This window comes from Thamnophis sirtalis, unplaced genomic scaffold (genome assembly GCF_051295495.1).
Source record: "Thamnophis sirtalis isolate CommonGarterSnake01/CBP01778 unplaced genomic scaffold, rThaSir2_p1.2 scaffold_13, whole genome shotgun sequence".
Taxonomy (NCBI): domain Eukaryota; kingdom Metazoa; phylum Chordata; class Lepidosauria; order Squamata; family Natricidae; genus Thamnophis; species Thamnophis sirtalis.
Window position 1 is genome coordinate 54,182,008 of NW_028261393.1, and position 19,691 is coordinate 54,201,698.

The window sequence follows — 19,691 nt, forward strand, 5'->3', positions numbered from 1 at the left end:
ATTATAAATTAATGGGAATTCTCTGTTCTAAAAAAGAAAAGAAAAATTGGCTTGAAGAGATTACTGCATATCAAATAGAACTAAAAACGGAACTATTTTTATTAGGAATAATTAAGGGGAAGTATGAGAAGAAAATCAAATATCTAATTCTACATATAACCACAAGAATCTCATATGCACAGAATTGGAAAAACTAACCAAAAACTAACCAACAGAAGACAATGTGATAAAAAATTTGGGGGGGGGAATGCGCCGAAATGGGACAGGCTCGCAAAAGAGCTAAAAGACAAAGAGGAATCAGAATACTACAGTATGGGACATGATAAAATTGGCTAGAAGAGAGAGAGAAAAAACAGGATAGAGAAGAGGAAAGATTAAGAAACTACACAAGAAATACAAAACCGCAGAATCGGTTGGGCTCGTTGGCTTGAGCTTGCTTGAGTGAGCGATCCCTGCAGGCTGAGGCCTTTGGGGCTGTCTCCACACTGAAGAACATGAAAGTAGGACATTGGGGGGAAACGAGTGGAAATTTGTAAGGATTTTGCTGCCTCATCTCTGGACCTCTTCTGGGGCTGGAGGACTTTCAGTGACTTTCGCAGAGCATCACATGCAGCCATTTGAGGGAATAACGCTTCCATCTTTATTTGCAGGGCTTCAAACTCGTGCCCCGCCTCCTGTCTCTCTTCCTGGCGACTCGGGGGAAGGTCTGGACCCCCCAGAGAACCCCCAGAGAAAGTGAAGCTCGCTTGCTACCCATGTGCCTTGAAGCAGATGGGTTCCCCTCGCAGCCCTTGAACTCTGTGGATGCATTTGGTAAAAGCCAGAATGGCATCATGCTCGTGACCTCGTTGGACGCTGGTCTCCTGAGCTGAGAGAGCCACACGCCAGGAGGTTTTGTCCTCCGGGGCCCCCAGCAGCCGAGACGGCCGCAGCGAGTTTGCCTGGATGAGCAAATATGGTACCGTTAGCCTAGAAGGGGGCAGCGTTAAATGCGGATTATTCACCGGGTTGTGGGAATCCAGAGTAGCCTCTGTGAGTTAAGGAGCTGCAATTAAGTGGTGCATAAATATTCTTTTTCCTACAAGAAGGAACCCATCAGAGGAAGAGGCAATGCTCAAGAGGGACCACGTCTGTGGAAGAACGTGGTTGCAACCGGCTGGCCGAGAGGTGCCAGGGTTATGTGGACACTCGCCAACCTTCATCCAAGAAGAGGGACAAGGGTTTTCCCCTCTCTCCTTCAGAGAAAGACAAGGACAGGAACCCCCTGGAAAGAGGGCCATAAAAACGAGGAACGAACTTGGGAAGATTGAATCTGCAAGCAATAGCAGTAGACTTATATACCGCTTCATAGGCCTTTCAGGCCTCTCTAAGCGGTTTACAGAGAGTCAGCATATTGCCCCCAACAATCTGGGTCCTCATTTTACCCACCTCGGAAGGATGGAAGGCTGTCAACCCTGAGCCGGTGAGATTTGAACCGCTGACCTGCTGATCTAGCAGTAGCCTGCAGTGCTGCATTTAACCACTGCGCCACCTTGGCTCCTTGGCAAGGCCTTACCTCCGGAAAAACAGGCGCTTCCTTGCCCAGGGAGGGAAAGGGGCCCATTTACCCTGGGCCCAGGTCCTGTAGCCCCTCAAAGAGCTAGCAGGGTAGACAGGATGTCATCTTTTCTCTTGGATCTTTAGCCTACCACACTTTCTATGATTCCACTACGCCTTTTCTATGGTGGGAAAATAGGACGGGGGATTGTACCGAGTTAGATGAGATGTAGCCATAACAACATTCTTTCTAGAAAGCCTTTGTCTTTGCAACTCTGCACCTGACCGGAACTGGATGGGTGGAAGCTGCCAGCATGGCAGTGGGAGATTGGACCGTGGGATGGACTTGTGGGTGTGGGGGACAAGATCTTGAACTTTCAACTGGGTGGGGAAAACCAGGAAGCTTTCAGATTCAGGTTTTCCCAGATATGCCAACATGGCTCTCTTCATAAATTGGAACTTTGAGCAATACTTTGCCTTGGACTCGGATTTAATTTTGGATACTATTTGGAACCCTGACACAGGAAGCCTCCTGGAAGAGACTGGGGGAGGGGAGTGAGCAGGGGGTGGGGTCATGTCCGTTCCAGGCCTCAACCAGCCACAGGACGCAAACCTTGAAATATTCCACGGACAGCTCTGGAGGAAAGCAGAGGGTGACGGACTTGGGCAGAGGGGCTGCCCTCAGCCTTGCCAACAATTCAGCAAAGACCTCCTCCCCTCCTATCTCCTTAGTGGAGGAATCAGCCTCCGTGCCGGAAGCCCTCTCTGCGAAAAATGGCTGCAAAGGGTCACTCACCATTGCGGCCGACCCACCCTTGCACGCAGAATATGGTAAATTGTTGGAGTCTGCAGGGCAATGAAGCCAAGGTCAACCAGCAGATCAAAGCGGGGTGACTCCCTCATCAGAGAAGCATCTCTTGCACCCCCAAACCCAAGAGACCTGGCAGTGTGTGTGTGTGTGTGTGTGAGCAGGCATGTGGCTCAAGGGCCACCAATGTTTCTCAGACACATCGTAAGGGAAGAGAAACTCCAAATGCATCTCCTCCAGATGCCCATTTTGCCCAACAGCTGCCCAAGCGTTCCTTGAACCAAGGCGGGTACCTTGACAGGGATGCCCAGGAGGGGGGGGGGCAGGAGGATTGCCTGGCCATCTCCCCCCTCGGTTTTGCAAAGCCGCGGCCGGCTGTCTTCCCCACGCAACCCGCAGAAGGGCCAGGTTCTCCCTTGTTAACAGCCCAGGCAAGCAGAAGTGGAGGTGATGTGTGTGGGCACCTGCCCCCCCTTTCAGCAGCAATTCGGAGACCCGATCTCAGGAAAGAGGAAGAGCTGAACCCCTCCCCTCCCCCTGAACCCCTCTCCCCCCCCCTCTGAAAAACCAGGAGACGGTCTGGAAAGTATGCTCTGTGTATTTCTTTTTTTTTTCAGGACATCTGTGATACAGGGCTCATCTGGTATAAATAAAGTATAAAATCTTACAAGTTGTTTTTTTTTGTCATTATTTTAACAAAAATACTAAAAACTTATTAAAAGCTGAAATCAAAAGTGGGGCGGGAGACTCTAGCAATCACACGGGATTCGGAAACACTGGTAGAAAGTGGAGATTAAAAACACTCATTTGGCGTGATAAAACACTCCTGGCCGAGGATGGGTGGGGGGGTCGCTGCTGCACAGCCAGACCCGCGGGTGTGGGGTGGGAGGTCTGTTCCCCCACCAGCCCCGAAGAACGGCTCTTCCAGATCCTCCACGAAGCCGCTGCTTCCCTCGTGAGGCTCAATACCGTCCGAAAGGATTGCTGCTCTGCTGGGTCTGCGTATCTGTGGGGGCCCAAAGAGGAGAGTTAGGGGCTGGGGAGGGGGGGGGGGCGTGTCAGTATTTGGGGCAGAAGCTGGCTGGGTTTGGGAGGAAGAGATGCCCCTGTGCAGGAGGTGCCCATTCTTCGAGTCTGGCAGGACACAGCTCGCCAACATTCCCTGCCCGTGGGAAGTTCTCGAGCACCCCTCTGCACTGCCTCCCTGCACCCCCACCTAGCCAAACATGTGGGTGGGGCTCCTGCCTGCTCATGGATGGTTTGGGCCCGTGGAAGGGGGGCTCCTGGGGAGAAAGGGATGGGGACAAACCGCCCTGGGAGTGACCCCTTTCTCCCCAGGCTCACAGTCCCCATAGTCTCTTCTACTGTTGGAATTCATTCCGGGTGTTTGTGTGCAGGACAGTTTCTGCTGCCTGAAACACACATACACAGGGATGCAAAAACATCGCACCAGAAACATCTTTCTGGCCTAACGGTCATAACTCACTATGCAGCCTCATGTAACAAGAACTATGTGAGCCAGCTACTCCCACACATGCCCTTTCTCCCCCCTATGCTGTGCTATAACTTTCTATTCCCCCTCTCCTCCTCCCAATGCCATGCAACTTGTAACCTTCTGCTCCCACTTTGCCCACCCTTTGCCATGATGTGATTTTCTATTGGTTTATTTGTAGAATGCTGTGAACTTTTCATTAGTTTACTTGTGCCATGTGTGATTATATATGCCTTTTGATACGCTCCTTTTTGATGACGCTGTAACTAACTTTTTCTAATAAAAGAGCCCTTCGATGATCATTCGAAGCCTTTTGCTCATCCCGAGGAATTTCGTCTGGTGTTTTCCTTTTGATTAGGCAAGGACACATGAGCAGCCCACCAGTGTGGCGACAACGCGGCAAGTGGTGACCCTGACGTGATTCGAACATGCAGCCTGAAAGGGTTTTCCCCTCTCTCTCATCCCTGTGTATGTGTGTTTCAGGCAGCAGAAACTGCCCTGCACACAAACACCCGGAATGAATTCCAACATTCTACGAAGCGGCTGCGACCTCTCTCAAGAGTCGCAAGAGGGGCCAAAGCCAGCATGCGGGGGACGGGGGACGGGGGACGGACAGCCCCAATTTCCTCCCCCTACAATCCGGCCTTTTTTGCCCAGGGAGCAGGAGGAGGCCAACTCCACATGCTAGGTGCCCAAGAGTGCCCCGCCTCGGAGGCCGGCTGCTCTGAAGCCTCTGCAGAGCCCCACAGTTGAAGGGCGCAGGGAGAACCCTCTGCTCATCCAGCCGGCGGCCTTCGCCCGGCTCATGTGGCCCTTCCCACCAGGTGCATGTTTGACACGGTGCAGCGTAGCACCCAGTGTTTCTCCTGGAGCTCATCATCAGTGGCACGGTGGACATGCAGTCTTAACAAGTGAGTCTTTCCTTGCCCTGGGTTCCCCCTCCCACGAAGCCCCGCCCCTCGCCTTCAGGACCACCTCTTCAGGAAGGTAAGAGGGGGAGCCCCCCCCCCGAGAGCCCCTCCCCCTTCTTCCCTTCCCTGGCCGGCTGAGTTCCCGGGACCTTACTGGAGAGCTGCTGCTGGAGCTGCCGGACCAAGGCAGCCGTCTGTTGCTGCTGCTGGGTCTGCTGGAGGCCTTGCCGCTGGAACTGCGCAGAGGGGGAGGGTGTGTCACGGAGGGTGTGAGAGGAAGGGGGGCCAGGAGCGGGGAATCCCCCCACCCCCAAGGAGAGAACCCTCCCCACCCTTCTTACCATGGGTTGCTGAGGATTCAGGCCCTGCATCCCCAGTCCCGGTGGCTGTCCCTGGGCTTGGGGCTGAGGGACGGGGGGCACGGGGGGCGGCTGCTGAGGGGGCGGCTGCTGGGGCTGTTGGGGCTGCTGCTGTGGAGGGGGCTGCTGCTGCTGCTGCTGTTGCTGCTGCTGCTGTGAAAAAAGAGGAGGCCGGAAGGACACCCTTAGCCAGGAGCCCCTGGGAATAGCAGTTAGACTTATATACCGCTTCATAGGGCTTTCAGCCCTCTCTAAGCGGTTTACAGAGTCAGCATATTGCCCCCAACAATCCGGGTCCTCATTTCACCCACCTCGGAAGGATGGAAGGCTGAGTCAACCTTGAGCCGGTGAGATTTGAACCGCTGAACTGCAGATAACAGTCAGCTGAAATGGCCTGCAGTACTGCACCCTAACCACTGCGCCATCTCGGCTCGGGAAGACGGAGGGAGGGTGGCCTCCTTCAGAGCAGGAGCCATTGAGGCACCTCCCCTCTTTTAGACCCCTCCCCTTTTGCCCCAGACGCCTCGCCCCATCATCACGGAGAGAGGAGGCGCCTGGGGGCTCCCTGCCTGCTCACCCGGAGCAGCTGCTGTTGCTGCTGTTGCTGCCTCAAGTATTGTTGTTGTTGCTGCTGCTGCTGTTGCTGCTGTTGCTGTTGTTGTTGTTGCTGCTGCTGCTGCTGGTCGGGCAGAAGCTGGCTGGGCCGGACCCCCGTGGGGACCCCTTGCGTGCTCAGGTGGTTGATGCTGCCCATCATGGTCGGCTGCTGCATCGGCTGGTGGGGGAACCTGGAGCGCAGGATGGACAGAAACGGGCATCAGGGAGCAGACCGGAGCGGCTGTTTGGGCAGAGACCTCAGGTAGGGGCCGATGCCGTCCCTGCAGCCCCCTTCCTTCCCTCCCCGCGCCCGGGTACCTCTGTGCGGCGTTCAGGGCGTGCCCGTAGGCAGGGGCCTGCTGGTGGACGTATCCGGGCCTCTGCATGGACCGGACGGCGTCGACGAAGGCGGGGTTGGCGCTGGGGTGGCTGTTCTGATAGGTTTGGCCGGAATACGTCGAGGGGACCATGGCGCTTGCCTGGGAGGGGTGCTGCTGGAGGCTGAGGTGGGGCACCCCGTAGGGGGTGTAGCCCTACAGGGAGGGGAGGCGGCGCAGGGAGAGGAAGGGGCAGATGAGTTACTGCCCAACTGCTTCACACAGAAAGGCGGCGGCTGTCTGGTGCTCCCGCCAAACAGAGACCAGGCTCAGCCCACCCCACCCCCAGCCCAGGACTGGAGCTTCCTTCCCAGTTGCCCACCCCAAAAGCCCCCAAAAACCAGGAGAGTTTCCTGGAAGGCAGCGAAGGGCTCACCTGAGCTGCCTGCCCGGTTCCGTAAGCTGGAGTAGGAGGCATTTGGCGCACTGGCGGCTGCCCCAGGATCCCCTGGCCTTGCTGGGGAGGCAAAAGGGAGGCATGGCACGGGCAGCTGGGGCACAGCTGGTGCCTGCAGGGGGGCAGGGACCCTCGCCAGCTCTGAGACTTTTCCCTCTGGCCACAAATGCTCCCCCCAATGACTTTGGGCCCCGCTAACCGAGAAGCAGAATAACCGAGTCCATTCTGCTCTTCCTCCCCCTTCTGGAAGACCAGGGGTGGGGGGGATGCCCCAATAACTCCGCCCCCTAGGGGCTGTGGGAACCCATACTGTGCAACCCCCCCACACACACACACACCTGGGGATCTTACCAGTTTGGCCTGCAGTTGCTGGCGCAGGAGAGTCCCCCCGGACAGAGGAGGAGGAGGCTGCTGCGGCCTGTAGACGGCTGACTTATAGGAAGGGTCCATTCCTAGCATGCTCATGCCGGTTGGCAAGACCCCCGCGTAGGGGAGCCGGTTGGGCACCAGCTTGCCGATGGGCATGCGCACCGGCCGGTACGACGTGTCCAACCGAGGGCCGCCTGCAAGGAGAAGCAGCAGCCGGTCTTTGCTGGGCACCTCCAGGTGGAAGAGGGGTTAGGGTTAGGGGCCCCAGGCAGCGCCCGAAGCCCCGAGGGAGGTTGGGGGCAGCCTGGCAGGAAGCCCGTCTGCTCTGCCAGGCTCCCTGTCCTGGCTCTCCCGGGGAAGACACCATAATCCAGACTCAGGGAGAGAGCTGAGGGGTCCCACTCTCAAAGAGACGCCAGACTCGGACCTGCAGGGAGGGGCTGGTTCTGGGCATAGAGGCCCACCGGAGGCTGCCCGTAGGCCAGGCGAGACATGGAGTTCCCCGGCTGGTGATGCAGGAGGTCGGTGGGGATGCCGGCACCGTAGGAGACGCCCCGGACCGCGTTCATCGGGTATTCCTGTGGGGGGAGGGGGTGGCAAAGGCTGTGAGGAGGCCAGGCAGGCAGGGGGAGGGGCCGGGCAGGTAAGGGGGGGAGGGCAGGAGGGGGACTCACTTCGTTCTTGCTGGCTGGCTGGGCCCGTTTCTTGCTCTTGCTCTTACTCTTGTTCTTGGGTTCGGCCGCAGAACTGCCGGCGCTGGCACTGGCCTTTTCCACCTTGGCCGGCTCGACCGCCTTCTTCTCCGGCTCCAGGGCCACTGGGGTGGGGGGCTCCTCCTCCTCGGGAGGCAGAGGCAGCGGCTCCAGATAGTAGCTGCGGGGCTTGGGCTTCAGGTGGGTGTGGTAGAGGAGCAGCCGCTGCTGCTCTTCGAAGCGGGAGACCTTGCGGTCCACCCGCACCGTCCCGAACCAGCCCCAGGAGAGCGGGGCGGAGTGCTTCAGGCCCTCGAAGAGGTCCCAGGGGGAGATCTTCTGCTTGGTGGAGACCTGCAGGCCCTGGGAGGAGGAGGAGGAGGAGGGGAGAGGAAGGACAGCCATGGCAACTCCGCGGTGGGCTCCGGGGACTGCCCCTCCCCCTTCTGAAACCTGCCAGTCCCCTCGCCTCCCGCCCGGCCGGACGTCCAGACAGTCACTTGCCTCCTTCTTGAAGATGGAGTCGAAGCCGGCAATCTTGTTGCCCTTGGTGTCGATGAGGGAGCCCTGCGGCTCGCAGGTGATGACGTCCCGTGTCTGCTTGGGCAGCGGCAGCAGCTGCCGCACCTTCTCCAGGCTCTCCGACTGCCGGTCGCCCAGCTCCTTCTGCAGAGGAGGAAGCCGTTGCAATGGGAGCCGGGCCACCCACACAGCCGTGCCGCCCTTCATCCCGGGGCTCTGCACAGGGGCCCTGGGCTGGCCCCCTCCGGCCCCTGGGGCCCAAGAGCTTTACCCGGGAGAAAAGCAGAAGTCGAGCAAGACCCAAGCGCCAGGGGACCCTTCCCTCCCAGGGGGCATTGGGGGGGGGGGCTCTGCTTTACCCGCAGCTTCTTCACGAGGTTCATGTACGCCCGCTTGTTCTCCTCCATGCTGCCTTGGGAGATGCTGGACATGTCGGCGGCCAGAGTGCCATTGATCAGCACGCTCAGCATGTCCAGGACGGTGGTGAAGAGCTCGCTGGAAGATCAGGGCCAGAGGGGACGGGCGGTCAGTGAGGGGCGGGGGCAGCAGAAGCCCCGTTGGCCCCGCCAGGCTTTATGCAGGGAGGGAGGGCTGCCAATTTACAGGGCCCCTGCCCCGCTGTGCACAGGGATGGGGCTGTTTACGTTGGGGCCAGGGGTGGGTTGCAGGCGGTACGCCACGGTACGCGTGTAGCGCAGCTGCCCAGAGCACAGGATACCGTTCCGGTACGGTGCTCTAGAGGGCCCACCCGCCCACCTGAGCTCCTTACCCGTCTTTTAAGTCTTTGGCGCTTCCCCGCATGGTGCGTAGACCACCTACGCGACACTCCGCTGAGCAGCTGGAGCGTCGCAGAGGGAAGCGGAGCCGCTAAGACGCATGGGTACGCTGCCGGTTGGAACGGGATCCGGAACTCACCACTGTCTGGGGGCACTTCTAAGATGCAGGAACCCCGTGCCCCAACAGAACTGCTGAGGGGCCGGAGCAGGGACGACATCCGGGGGAAGGAAAGGCTCACTTGTTAGACTGCATGTCCACCGTGCCACTGCTGATGATGTCCAGGAGAAGCACTGCCCACTCTGTGGTCTGCTGTGTGCTGCGCTGCACTGTGTCGAACATGCCCCCCACCTGGAGGGAAGGACCACATGAGCTGCCTGCCCACGAGGAGGCCGGGGGGGAGCAGAGACAGCAAGAGGTGTGTGTCTTCCCCTGTCCAGGGCAGTCTTCCCCATACTGGAAGGGGGCTCCCTGAAAAGGGAAATTCTGTGGGAGGGACGAGGGGAGCAAAGGGAGCTCCAGATCTGTCCCCCAAGGTCTGGGGAGCAGGCAGGAGGGAGACCCCGTTTGTGCCCCACAGCTCACCAGATTCAGCCGCAGCTTCAGCGCCTCGTGCATTAGCTGCTTGGCCTTGCAGTCGTCTTGGTACTGGTCTTCCCGCCAGTTGGTCACAATCTAAGAGGGCGGTAATGGGAACAGCCTCCCCTTAGCAGACAAAAGCTGCTGGGGGGCGGGGTAGGCTGGGAAAAGGAAGTCCACCCCCCCCAAAAGGAAATGCGGCCCGAGGGCCCCCTGGGGATTCCTCCGCTTACCTGCTGCACCTGGCTGTACAAGGAGGTGAGGAGGCCCTCCCGCTGCTCGTCCTGGCCCTTCAGGCAGGTGAGCACCAGGGACAGGAAGGGCTGCTGGCTCAGCAGGGTCATGCTGCAGACAAAGTGCAGAGGCGGTAGGCTTGGGCTGACCGGGGCTTCCCTCCCCCCCGCCCACCCACCCTTCAGTTCCCTCACCTCTTCTGCTTCTGCCGGTCCCTCTCCTTGCGGGACGAAGAGCCCAGATGCTGCCCCTTCTCCAGCTCGTCCCCCGCCGCCTTCAACACGTAGCCCTGCACGGAGGTCGGGAGCTTGGCGATCAGCGGCGCCACCAGCCACACGCCGGACCGTTCCAAGGAGCTGGAGGGGCGAGACAGCAGGGTCAGGCTGGCCTGACAACCCCTCCCCCACCCCCTCCAGGCCCCCTCCCCTTCTACCCCGGTCCCTGCTGACCTAAGGACAGGCTTGGCTTTGGGGTTGGCAGGCATGAGGTTGGGGCAGCTGCCCAGGCTGACGATGCCGTTGGTCTCGGCCGACTGCTGGAAGACCTCGATGGTGGCCTTGGCGATGTTCTCCAGGAGGGAATTCATCTCCTGCTGCAGGAGGCGAGGGAGGGGGTGTAGGAAGAGTCAAACTGTGAAGCCCTGGCAAGAGGGACCGTCCGTCCTCCCCCAGGGACCTCAGCCACAAGTCCTCACATTGCTGGCCGTCTGCTTGATCATGAGCTGCAGTTCGAGCAGCGACTGGCGCATCGTCCACTGGTCCAGGTTCTGCATGAGAGGCCGATGGACGCATCTGTCAGAGGAGGGCCCTGCTGTGGGGCCAACCCTCCCTCCCTTCCGCTGGCTCCTGGCCTTCCTGAAGAGTCGGACATTCGTGTCCCTCCCCCCCCATTCCCTGCGCATCGTGAATACTGCCGGTCCCTCCGTCATCCCACTGGCACCTGCAGAGGCTGAGGAGCGCCATCTTCCCAGCCAATGCCCCCCCAAGAAACCTGTAAAATGCGCTTGATCCTCTGCCGCTGAGGGTTTTCTCCCTCCTCGTTGTCGAGCAGCCGATGAGGGTAGCAGATCAGCTGCATCAGGCGCTGGGCTTGGGTGCTGCTCAGGACGGGGTCCTGCAGGTCGTTGCTGTCCTCGCACAACGACTTCAGGCACCGCTCGCCCACCCATTCCTGCGGAGAGGGAGGGGGGGTGCCACTGACCCTGGGGGGACTCCGGCTCTGCCAACCAGCCACACCGACCCAACTGCACCTGCCCTTCCGAGGCCCCCAGGACCAAGGCCTGGTGGGGATCTCCCCACAGGCACGCCTGGGCCTCAACGGGGCTTAGCACTCGGCCCACCCGAGGAGCCGCACTGCTCACGATGACCCCAGGGTGAGCTCGCTGCAAGGCTGAGGCAGCGTTTCTCCCGTGGGGGCTGTCGGTCTCACCTGCTGGCAGATGCTCCTGAGGACGTACTTGGCGTAAACGTCCAAGCTGGCTGTCTCAATCGAAACCATCCGGCCGGCCGGCTTCTTGTCGTCATCCAGGAGATCGTCCACCCCTCCCGGGTGGGAGAAGCCAGAGCCCTTCAGTTCGGCGTCCCCTGCAACCAGGAGCGGGACTCGTCCAGTGGCCGGACTCAGCCCCACTAACACTCCCCTCCCTGCCCCCTCCTCCCGGATGTGTCCCAATCACGCACCCAGGACAAAGACGGCCTTCAGCACAGCAAAGACGGCCCCGTCCACGATGCGATTCTGGGAAGCAGCCAGCAGGTGCCTGTCGCAGGACGAGCGGATGCCCACCGAGGGCTTACCTGGGGAGAGCCCACATTTTCAGCCCTGGACTGACTGACACCCGGAAGGCGCGCCAGTCCATCGTGGGAGAGCCCAGGCCCAAAGGCTTACTGCTATCCTGCTGGCAGGGATTCAGCTGGGGGGTCTTAAAGAGGTGCAGCAAAATTCGGCAGGTCAGGCGGGCCCCGGGCTCCGAATCCTGTTCGCTGCAGGCTGCAAAGAGAAGGGCGGGGGAAGGGAGGGTCATTGCTGGGCCTCTCTCTGTCTCCCGGAGTCCTTTGGATGGTATCCTGGCTGGACGCTCACCAGCATTGAGGAGAGAGGGAATGGCCGCGCAGCGGATCAGATCCTCCAGCAGCAGACACTGGCGGGCAATGAGGATGGCCACAAAGGTCGCCAGGGAGTCGTGGAAGGACAGGTCGCTCACCTGCAGGTAAGGAGGAAGGCAGCTCGGCTGAGCCCCTGCCTGTAGTACCATCTACCTGGGCACCGCTGGGAGCGAAGAAGCCAAAAGCCAAGGCAGGGAAAAACCAAGGTTACTGCCCACCGACTCCTGGGACGCACCCGGTGACACCAGGGACCCTGCAGTCGAGCCCTTCAAGCCCACGCAGTCCTCTTCGCCAACGCGTCCTCCTCGGACGTTATGTCCGCTCAGCAAAACCTCCCTCCCTGTCCCGCCCTTACGTCCACGTTGCAGAGGAGGTCGTTGAAGCCGCACGTCCCGTTGTTGGAGGAGCAGCACAGGGCCTTCAGCACCCCCAGCCACTCGGCGCTCAGCAGCTTGCAGTAGCCGGTCAACTCCGCGCACAGGATGGCGATGTCGTTGACCCTGGGTGGGAGAGTGGGGGGGGGGGGGTCGGTGAGGGCCTGGTTGTCTTCCCAAGGCTCTGAGCCAGCAGCCTCACCCAGCCAGCCCAGAGGTCTACACGAAGGTGTGCCCTCTCCGAAACAGGATTCTCAAAGAGGCAGAAACATCCGTAATGCCGAGGGACAACGGAGTCAGGCGAATTGAATAAACCAACACGAGGGGAGAAACCAGCCTCCACCCTCGGGAGCTGGGAAGTGGGGGAGAAGAAAGACGGAGGGCCAGACCTCCCGCCGTGCCTCCTTGCCCATCAGCTTCCTTCCTCTGCCCCCCTCCCCTGGGAAAGAGGGCACTTGCAAGAGGCGTCAGCAGTGCCCCCGTGGCACCTCGCCCGGCCTGGCCCTCACCGGTCCGGGTCGTGGTGCCCCACACAGACGTGCATCAGGGCGTTGCAGACGAAGCTGTAGCGATTGGCCGGGTTGTCCGCCAGGCTCTTGCCCAGGTTGATGTAGGTGAAGTTGTGGGCAGAGGGGTTCTCGATGGTGTCGATCATGAACAAGGGTTCCCACAGCATGTTGGAGTCCGAGGGCTCCACATTGCAGTAGATGGTGTTCTTCACCTTGGAGCAGAAGTCGCTGCAGGGGAAGCAGGAGGTGAGGCCTGCGCAGCCCCCCAGCCGGCCCCGGGAGGGTCTCCAACAGACCCCCCCCCTTGGTGGGGGAGGAGGCACGGAGGGAGCCAGCAGGCAGAGCAGGGCACTGACCTGAAGAGCTCCCCAAATTTACTCTTGAGGTGGCTGCAGGACGTGTACAGATCGTAGAGGTAGGCCAGGATGCAGCGCTCAGCCGAAGAGCCGTCCGAACGGTTCATGCCATGCTTCACCACCCCACAGAGCCTGGGGCGGAGGAGAGAAAGCCAGGGGGGGATGAGTAGGCCCTGCCCCTCACCCCAACACCCCCGCGGGAGCCGATCAAGGAGGGGCCAGGCCTGTGCCCAGGGCTCACCCTTCGAAGACCTGGGCCATCTGGTCCTGGTTGAGGATAAGGCAGGAGTGGTAATGCCGCAGGACGGCCACGATGCAGAGGCACAGGCTGGTGGTGTAGCTGCCCACCAGGTCAGAAGACTTCAGCAGCAACTCGGCCTCCACCACGCTCAGCTCGTTCAGCAGCTACGCAGCCCGTCAGTATGGGGGGAGAAGGGGAGGGAAGATGGACGGATCAGCTGGCAGACACCCTCCAGCCCTACAGGGGCGGCTTGGAGGAAAGGCTGCATCTGGGGGGGAGGCGAGCACGACGCTCGGCATACAAGTCGCCAAGGGAAACCGCAGCCGGCTCATGCTCTGGAGTTTGGGCCAACCACTTCGGCATGGCTCTCCTGCTCTCCTCACGGCCAAAGAAGCGGGAAGGGCAAGGGGCGCGTGTGCCCCGTTCCTTGCACACCTGCAGCTGCCTGCTGCTTGTGCCCTTCTGGGCTTGGAGGCTCGGAGAGCCGTCGGGTGAGCCTTTCAGCCCAGCGCTGGACTTCCAACGGGACCTCGCAGCCCATCTCGGCCGGAGACAAACTTTCTCTGTCTCGCAGCAATCCCAGGGCGGGACCCTCGCGCTTGCCAAGGAGGTGGGGGGCCCAGCCCTGTCCTGCCCACCCACCTGGATGGCAAAGTCGATGAGCCCGCTAATGTTGAGCGAATACTCCATCAGGTCGAAGATGAACTGGATGTGCTGCACCAGAGGCAGGTGGTAGGACATCCCTAAGGCAAAGCTGGTGATTTGCTCCAAGACGTTGCGAGAGACCTGGGGAAGGAGAGGGAGAAGGAAGCGTGCTGCCTGGCAGTGCCCCCCTCCCCTGGGGTCCTCAGATCCCTCACACACACACACACACACAGCTGCCGACCCGGCCGAGGAAGGTACCTGAGAAGTGACGAGATGCTGGTCGAAGTGGGAAAGATGTTGGAACTTGGCAAAGATGTCCTCTGCGGTTGGGAAGGCCTCTGGCTTGTTCCTCTTCCTCTTCTGCCCTTCCTCCCCCCCTGCCCAAGGGAGACACGGGGTGATGACCTCTGCGGGTCCCAGTGGCTCCCCCCCCCCCCAGCCCTTTGGCCCGAGTGGCTCTACCAACCTGTCTCCGCCGTGCTTTTCCTGTTGAGCACCTTCAAAATATCCTTGCTGATTCTTTTGATGGCGTGCCGGGCTTCGTCGCGCTGCTTCCCGACTCCGAAAAGGACCACCAGTCGCTGGTTGCACTCGTGGCTGCTCGACTCCTCCTGGGAAGGCGGGAAGAGCAAGTCCGGCTGCCGTCCATCCGTTCATGGGGAGATGCTCCAGCCGGCCCCACCCGGAGGCCCCTTCCTTTTGCAGGGGAGGCACCTCCCACGCTTCCCGAAGGAGGAGGAGGGCTCCCCAGGCCCTCCCTGCATGCCCAGCACACGGCACCCCTGCCCCACTGCCAGCTGCCCGGCTCCCCACCTCACCTGGGGAATGGGGAAATGCGTGCAGTACTGGATGTGCCGAGGCTGGTCGTAGAGGGCGGCCAACGTCCCATCTGCCCCTCGGTCCTTCTCAAGGTCCACTTTCTCCGGGGAAGGGCTCGCTTTGGACTCACAGTGCATGGAAGGAGAGAACATCTAGAGGGAGGGAAAAGGCAGAGCGGTGAGTGGACTCTTATCTTGGCAAGGGAGACTCTGCCCACCCACCCCAGGCAGCCCCCCCAGCAGGCCGGTAGCAGCACCCTCCACCGAGAGCTTCTGCCTCTCTCTGCATGGCTGCTGCCCCCTTTTGAGGGCTCCGCAGGCAGTGGAGACTGCCTCGTCTCCTTTTCCCCCAGGAAAGGCACTGGAGGGCCTCTGAAAGGCGGTAGCTCTCTTGGGCAGGAGGCAGTCCAGGCTGCCAGGGATGGAAGGAAGGGACTTAAGACAGCCTCTGCCATTGGCACTGTGGGCTCCCCAAAGACCAGCCAGGAGGCCCCGCCAGGCGCTACCGAGAAATCAGTCTTCTCCATGTCGTCGAAGATGGCGTTGGAACTGTGGTCAATGTCCATGTGACACTCCGAGAGACTGGCATCCTGGCAAGGAGAAGGGACGAGGCACCCCGTTCAACACTCTGAAGCTGAAGCTGTCTGCTCCCTCCGTCTCCCAACCCGCCCCCCGATCAGAAGGAGGAGGGGGGGGATCCCATCTCAAACCTCCAGCTTGATGCCGTGGCCGCCCTCCCGCTCCTTCCGGTCGTGGTGCTCTTCCGCAGCGTCGTCGAAGGGGGAGGCGGGACGGGGCCCGTGGTCGATAGCCAAGTCGCCCCGCGAGATCAGGGCGCACATGTACATGTTGGGCGAGAAGACGTCGTGGCGGATCAGCTCGCAGAAGAGCAGCACCAGGTTGAAGAACTCGGCCCGCTCGTCCTCGCTGCTGGGGTCAGCTGCCAGGGAGGGAGGGAGGGAGGGAGGGAAGGATGAGGGTCCGGGCGGCTCCTGCCCGCCCAGCTGTCCCCGGCCTGACCCCCTCTCTGCCCGTCAAGCGGGACGGCCGGCTGGGCACGCAGAGGAGCCGGGGAAGGGGGCTTGCTCCATACTTAGCATGGGGGCCTGGGTGTCGAGGAACTGCATGAGAACTTCTTGGAAAACTGGGGCGCTCACGGCCGACAGGGAACCCGAAGAGATGGATCCTTTTTCGTCCACCACTTCTGAGTCGCCGCAGCGCTGAGTACAAGCAGAAGAGCAGAAGGTGGTGAGCCGCACACCTGCCCCCTGGGCCCTCCCCCCTGAACCCATGCTTGGCCCCCTGCAGCAGAGCCTCTGCTGGAACAAACCCCTCACTGGTGGGACGATTCCCGTGGCTTCTTCTCCTGCAGGGATCCTCAGACAAGGGAGTCTGTCATGACACCCACCCACTTTTCTAGGACAATCCTCTTGGTGCCGCATAGGGACTTTGGATGTTTTCAACACACACACACCCTCCCCGTCTCTGGCGTTTAGAGCATCGTCACCACTGAATATTTCACAGGCTTTATTGTTCTATTTCAAACGTTTTTAATTTGTTTCGGATGGTTTTAAGGCCCTGCAGAAGAATTCACACTGGATGCCGTATCGATTTGTGCTTGCGGAATGTTCAAATGAACTTCGTGAAGCACAACGTTTTTGGGGACGAAAACGGACATTTGCGAAGCACTTTTGAGATCAAAACGTCTTGGCCACAAATGCCCAGTTTTAACCTCAAAAGTGTTCTGACCTGGCCAGGAACGTCCAGCCTTGTCCATGGCCACTGAGGTGACCCCACAATCCCGGGACATCCTGGAAGAGGAAGCCCAACGGACATTTCCTCTTTTAAAAGGAAATATCCTCTCCCCCTCCTGCTCGGAGAGGCCGCCCTCGCCGCCCATCCTCACGGAGATCCCCCACGCTGGGCTCACCTCGGCCTCTATCTCAGATTGCCGTTTCTCCAGCAGCTTTGCCACCACCATGGCTCGGTGCCGCCCGGAACGCTTGTGGCTCACGGCCCACTCGCAGAGCAGAGCGACCACGGCGTCGTCATCGGGGGAGATCTGCCAGGAAAGAAGTGGGGTAATCTCCCGGAAAGCCAGCCTAACCTTCTCCCCGGCCTTCAGGCAGCCTCCGAGGAAGCTCCCCGGGGAGGCTGCTTCCTTGTGAGCGCGGCACGTGGGGGGGATGACTGTCAGCTGAAGAGCTGGAACCACTTCCTCCAGCTTCCTCACCCCACAAGAGACGAAGCAGCCTGCACCCAGCCCCTTTCGAGCCGAGGTGGCGCAGTGGGTAGAGTGCAGTACTGCAGGTCACTTCAGCTGACTGCTAGTTCAGCAGTTCAGTGGTTCAAATCTCACTGGCTCAGGGTTGACTCAGCCTTCCATCCTTCCGAGGTGGGTGAAATGAGGACCCAGACTATGGGGGCGATATGCTGACTCTGTAAACCGCTTAGAGAGGGCTGAAAGCCCTATGAAGCGGTATATAAGTCTAACTGCTATTGCTATTGCTTTCCCCCCTGGTTTAGCCCTCGCTCAGCAGCCGCAATTCAGGAACAGAGACTCGGAGGAGCAAGGAGGTTCCCTCCACCACCACCACCACGGGGAGAGTTCTCCTCCGCTGTGAATCCAACTGGCCCATTTAAAATGATTTCAGCCGTGACCGCCTCCTGGCAACGCCGATTCCAACCTGGCTGCCCGGAATCGAACGCCTCCCCTGGATACCAGGAGCCTCCTCTGGCCGTGCCCTCTTCCTGCTAGCCCCTCTTTGCAGAAAAGACCCTTCCCCTACCTCGTGGCTGTCCTTGCTCGGCCCTCCCCCGAATATCCTGTTGTACAGAGAATCCAGCGAGTTGCTGAAGTCCGAGCGCTCGAAACTGTGGCTGTCGAGGACTTCTAAAGTGTGGAGCACCCGGCTGATGGTGAACCCTGGAAGAGAAAGGGGGGGATCCTAGGCAGGGAGCCCCACTGCCCACAGAACAGTCCAGCTGCCCAGGTGGAGGGGCAGGGGCAGGGAATGGGGCGGGGCCTACCTGCGGTGGCTTCCTGGCATTTGTCGAAGGACCAGCGCACTTCCACGGCCTGCCCACGCTCCTTGATCTGCTGCTCCGTCTCCCGCAGCCTCGCTCGGACCTGGCAAGGAAGGGGCATCAAGAGGAAGAGACTAACCTGATTTTGCATTTAATAACTGCAGCAAGACTGTTGGTGGCGCAATACTGGAAGAAGGAAGACTTGCCTACTATTCAAGAATGGACATTAAAAGTAACAAACCTAGCAGAGATGGCTAAAATATCAGCATATCTCCAGGACCACTCAAACGAGAGCTATAAACTGGAGTGGAGAAGATGGATTGACTATACTCAAAATAAATACGGGACTAAGAAATTCCAGATAGTTTGTGACTGAAGAAACAAGGAATGATATAATCTGTTTAGAGTTAGCCTAGCAAAGAGGAGTTAAAGCTCAAATGATAGAGGATATTAATTTTTTATTTTTAAGTTTACTTTAGAATATTTTAGTTAAAGATTTATACCCTGTATTGGTTCTGGGAAGTCGGGACCAAGGTTGGGAGGGGTGGGGTTTGGGTGGGGAGAGGAGGGAAGTAAACATTTGTAAAAGTTTTTTTTTTTAAATTTCCAATTTAAAAAAAAAAGAGGAAGAGATCTTTGTATATTAAACAGATCAATGATGATGTAAGGAATAATTGATATATACATGAATTGAAATATTTAACCGCTATATGGACCAACTAATTAATAACGGGAAACCATTCTTGGAATTCTGGACGATTGGAGACATTATGGTCAATTGAAAATATGAATGTTTATTATAAACCAATGGGAATTCTTTGTTCCAATCTTCGCTTTTATTCCTTAGAGATAGGTGATATTATAATACTTTAAAGACTTATTGTTATTTGATAGATAATTATGAATTCAAGGAAACAAGGATTGTTACAAATGAAAGAATATTAATGGTAATTTGAACACATAATGCTCAACGACAGCGAAATATCCAGTTATGTTTAATGCAACACCAGTGATGTTATTCTTAATCTTAAGAAATGATGCACCAAAACTTGTAACCAAATGACATGCTTGATGAAATGGAGGAAAGTTGGTTTCCTCCCCCCCGCCTTTTTCTTCCTTTGTTTTGTATGTGTTGTTTTGTTTAAAAAGAATAAAAATTATATTAAAAATAATAATAAGAGGAAGGGTCTGCAACCTGCCAGGGTCCTGAGCCAGCCTGGGAAACGGGGAGGGAGGGAGCAAGCCTGGCACGGCCCCTCCCACAGCCCCAGGCCAGGAGACGGCCTGCTGCATTATGGGATGACTGCTTTGTCCATTCCAAGCCTGCTGATGTGTTGCCGGCCAAGAGTCTACTACTATAGGAGCCAAGGTGGCGCAGTGGTTAAATGCAGCACTGCAGGCTACTGCTAGATCAGGAGGTCAGCGGTTCAAATCTCACCGGCTCAGGGTTGACTCAGCCTTCCATCCTTCCGAGGTGGGTAAAATGAGGACCCAGATTGTTGGGGGCGATATGCTGACTCTCTGTAAACCGCTTAGAGAGGGCTGAAAGCCCTATGAAGCGGTATATAAGTCTACTGCTATTGCTATTGCTATTGCTATTGCTCACCTGCTGTATGAAGCTGGCGTTGACCCCGGGCATGGGCAGGTTTGAGGGGGCAATGGGCAGGTGGTCGAGGGGAGAGCCCGTCTTGATTCTGCTGTCGGTGAGGGAGTAGTGCCAGACCAGGGCGCTGGGGCAGCACAGGACGATACTCTGCAGCCAGAGGAGGAAGGAGGTTGAGTTCTCTAGGCCGGGGGGCTTGAAGGCACTTTTGTGCCCAACTGCTCAGCCATTTCCACGGTACTCTTCTCATCCCCAAAGCCAAATGCTCCCTGTGTCTCTGCACCCCACCACCCCACCTGGGCTCCTCTGTGCCTCCATGGGATTCTTTTTTTTAATATACTTTTTTTATTTTCCATTTTCATAACATAT

The 19,691-nt window shown here is 58.5% G+C and overlaps 1 protein-coding gene across 1 annotated transcript; it reads right to left on the bottom strand.

Annotated features, from left to right (window-relative positions):
- Positions 1–2,924: 2,924 nt before the first annotated feature.
- LOC148043196 (mediator of RNA polymerase II transcription subunit 12-like) lies at positions 2,925–19,478 on the bottom strand. Its single transcript, XM_087728289.1, has 37 exons — positions 19,326–19,478; positions 17,723–17,822; positions 17,482–17,618; positions 16,623–16,754; positions 15,786–15,912; positions 15,403–15,632; positions 15,199–15,282; positions 14,693–14,845; positions 14,341–14,485; positions 14,133–14,251; positions 13,872–14,015; positions 13,230–13,393; positions 12,989–13,120; positions 12,633–12,860; positions 12,105–12,249; positions 11,727–11,847; positions 11,532–11,633; positions 11,327–11,440; positions 11,076–11,230; positions 10,638–10,817; positions 10,342–10,413; positions 10,097–10,239; positions 9,842–10,003; positions 9,647–9,758; positions 9,420–9,509; positions 9,076–9,185; positions 8,420–8,555; positions 8,043–8,204; positions 7,521–7,901; positions 7,274–7,424; positions 6,829–7,040; positions 6,457–6,537; positions 6,022–6,236; positions 5,684–5,894; positions 5,089–5,259; positions 4,902–4,983; positions 2,925–3,350 (listed from the first exon to the last, which is right to left on the bottom strand). The coding sequence occupies exons 1-37, from the start codon at positions 19,356–19,358 to the stop codon at positions 3,307–3,309; spliced, it is 5,280 nt and encodes a 1,759-aa protein (XP_087584415.1). The 5' UTR covers positions 19,359–19,478; the 3' UTR covers positions 2,925–3,306.
- Between the last annotated feature and the right edge of the window lie 213 nt (positions 19,479–19,691).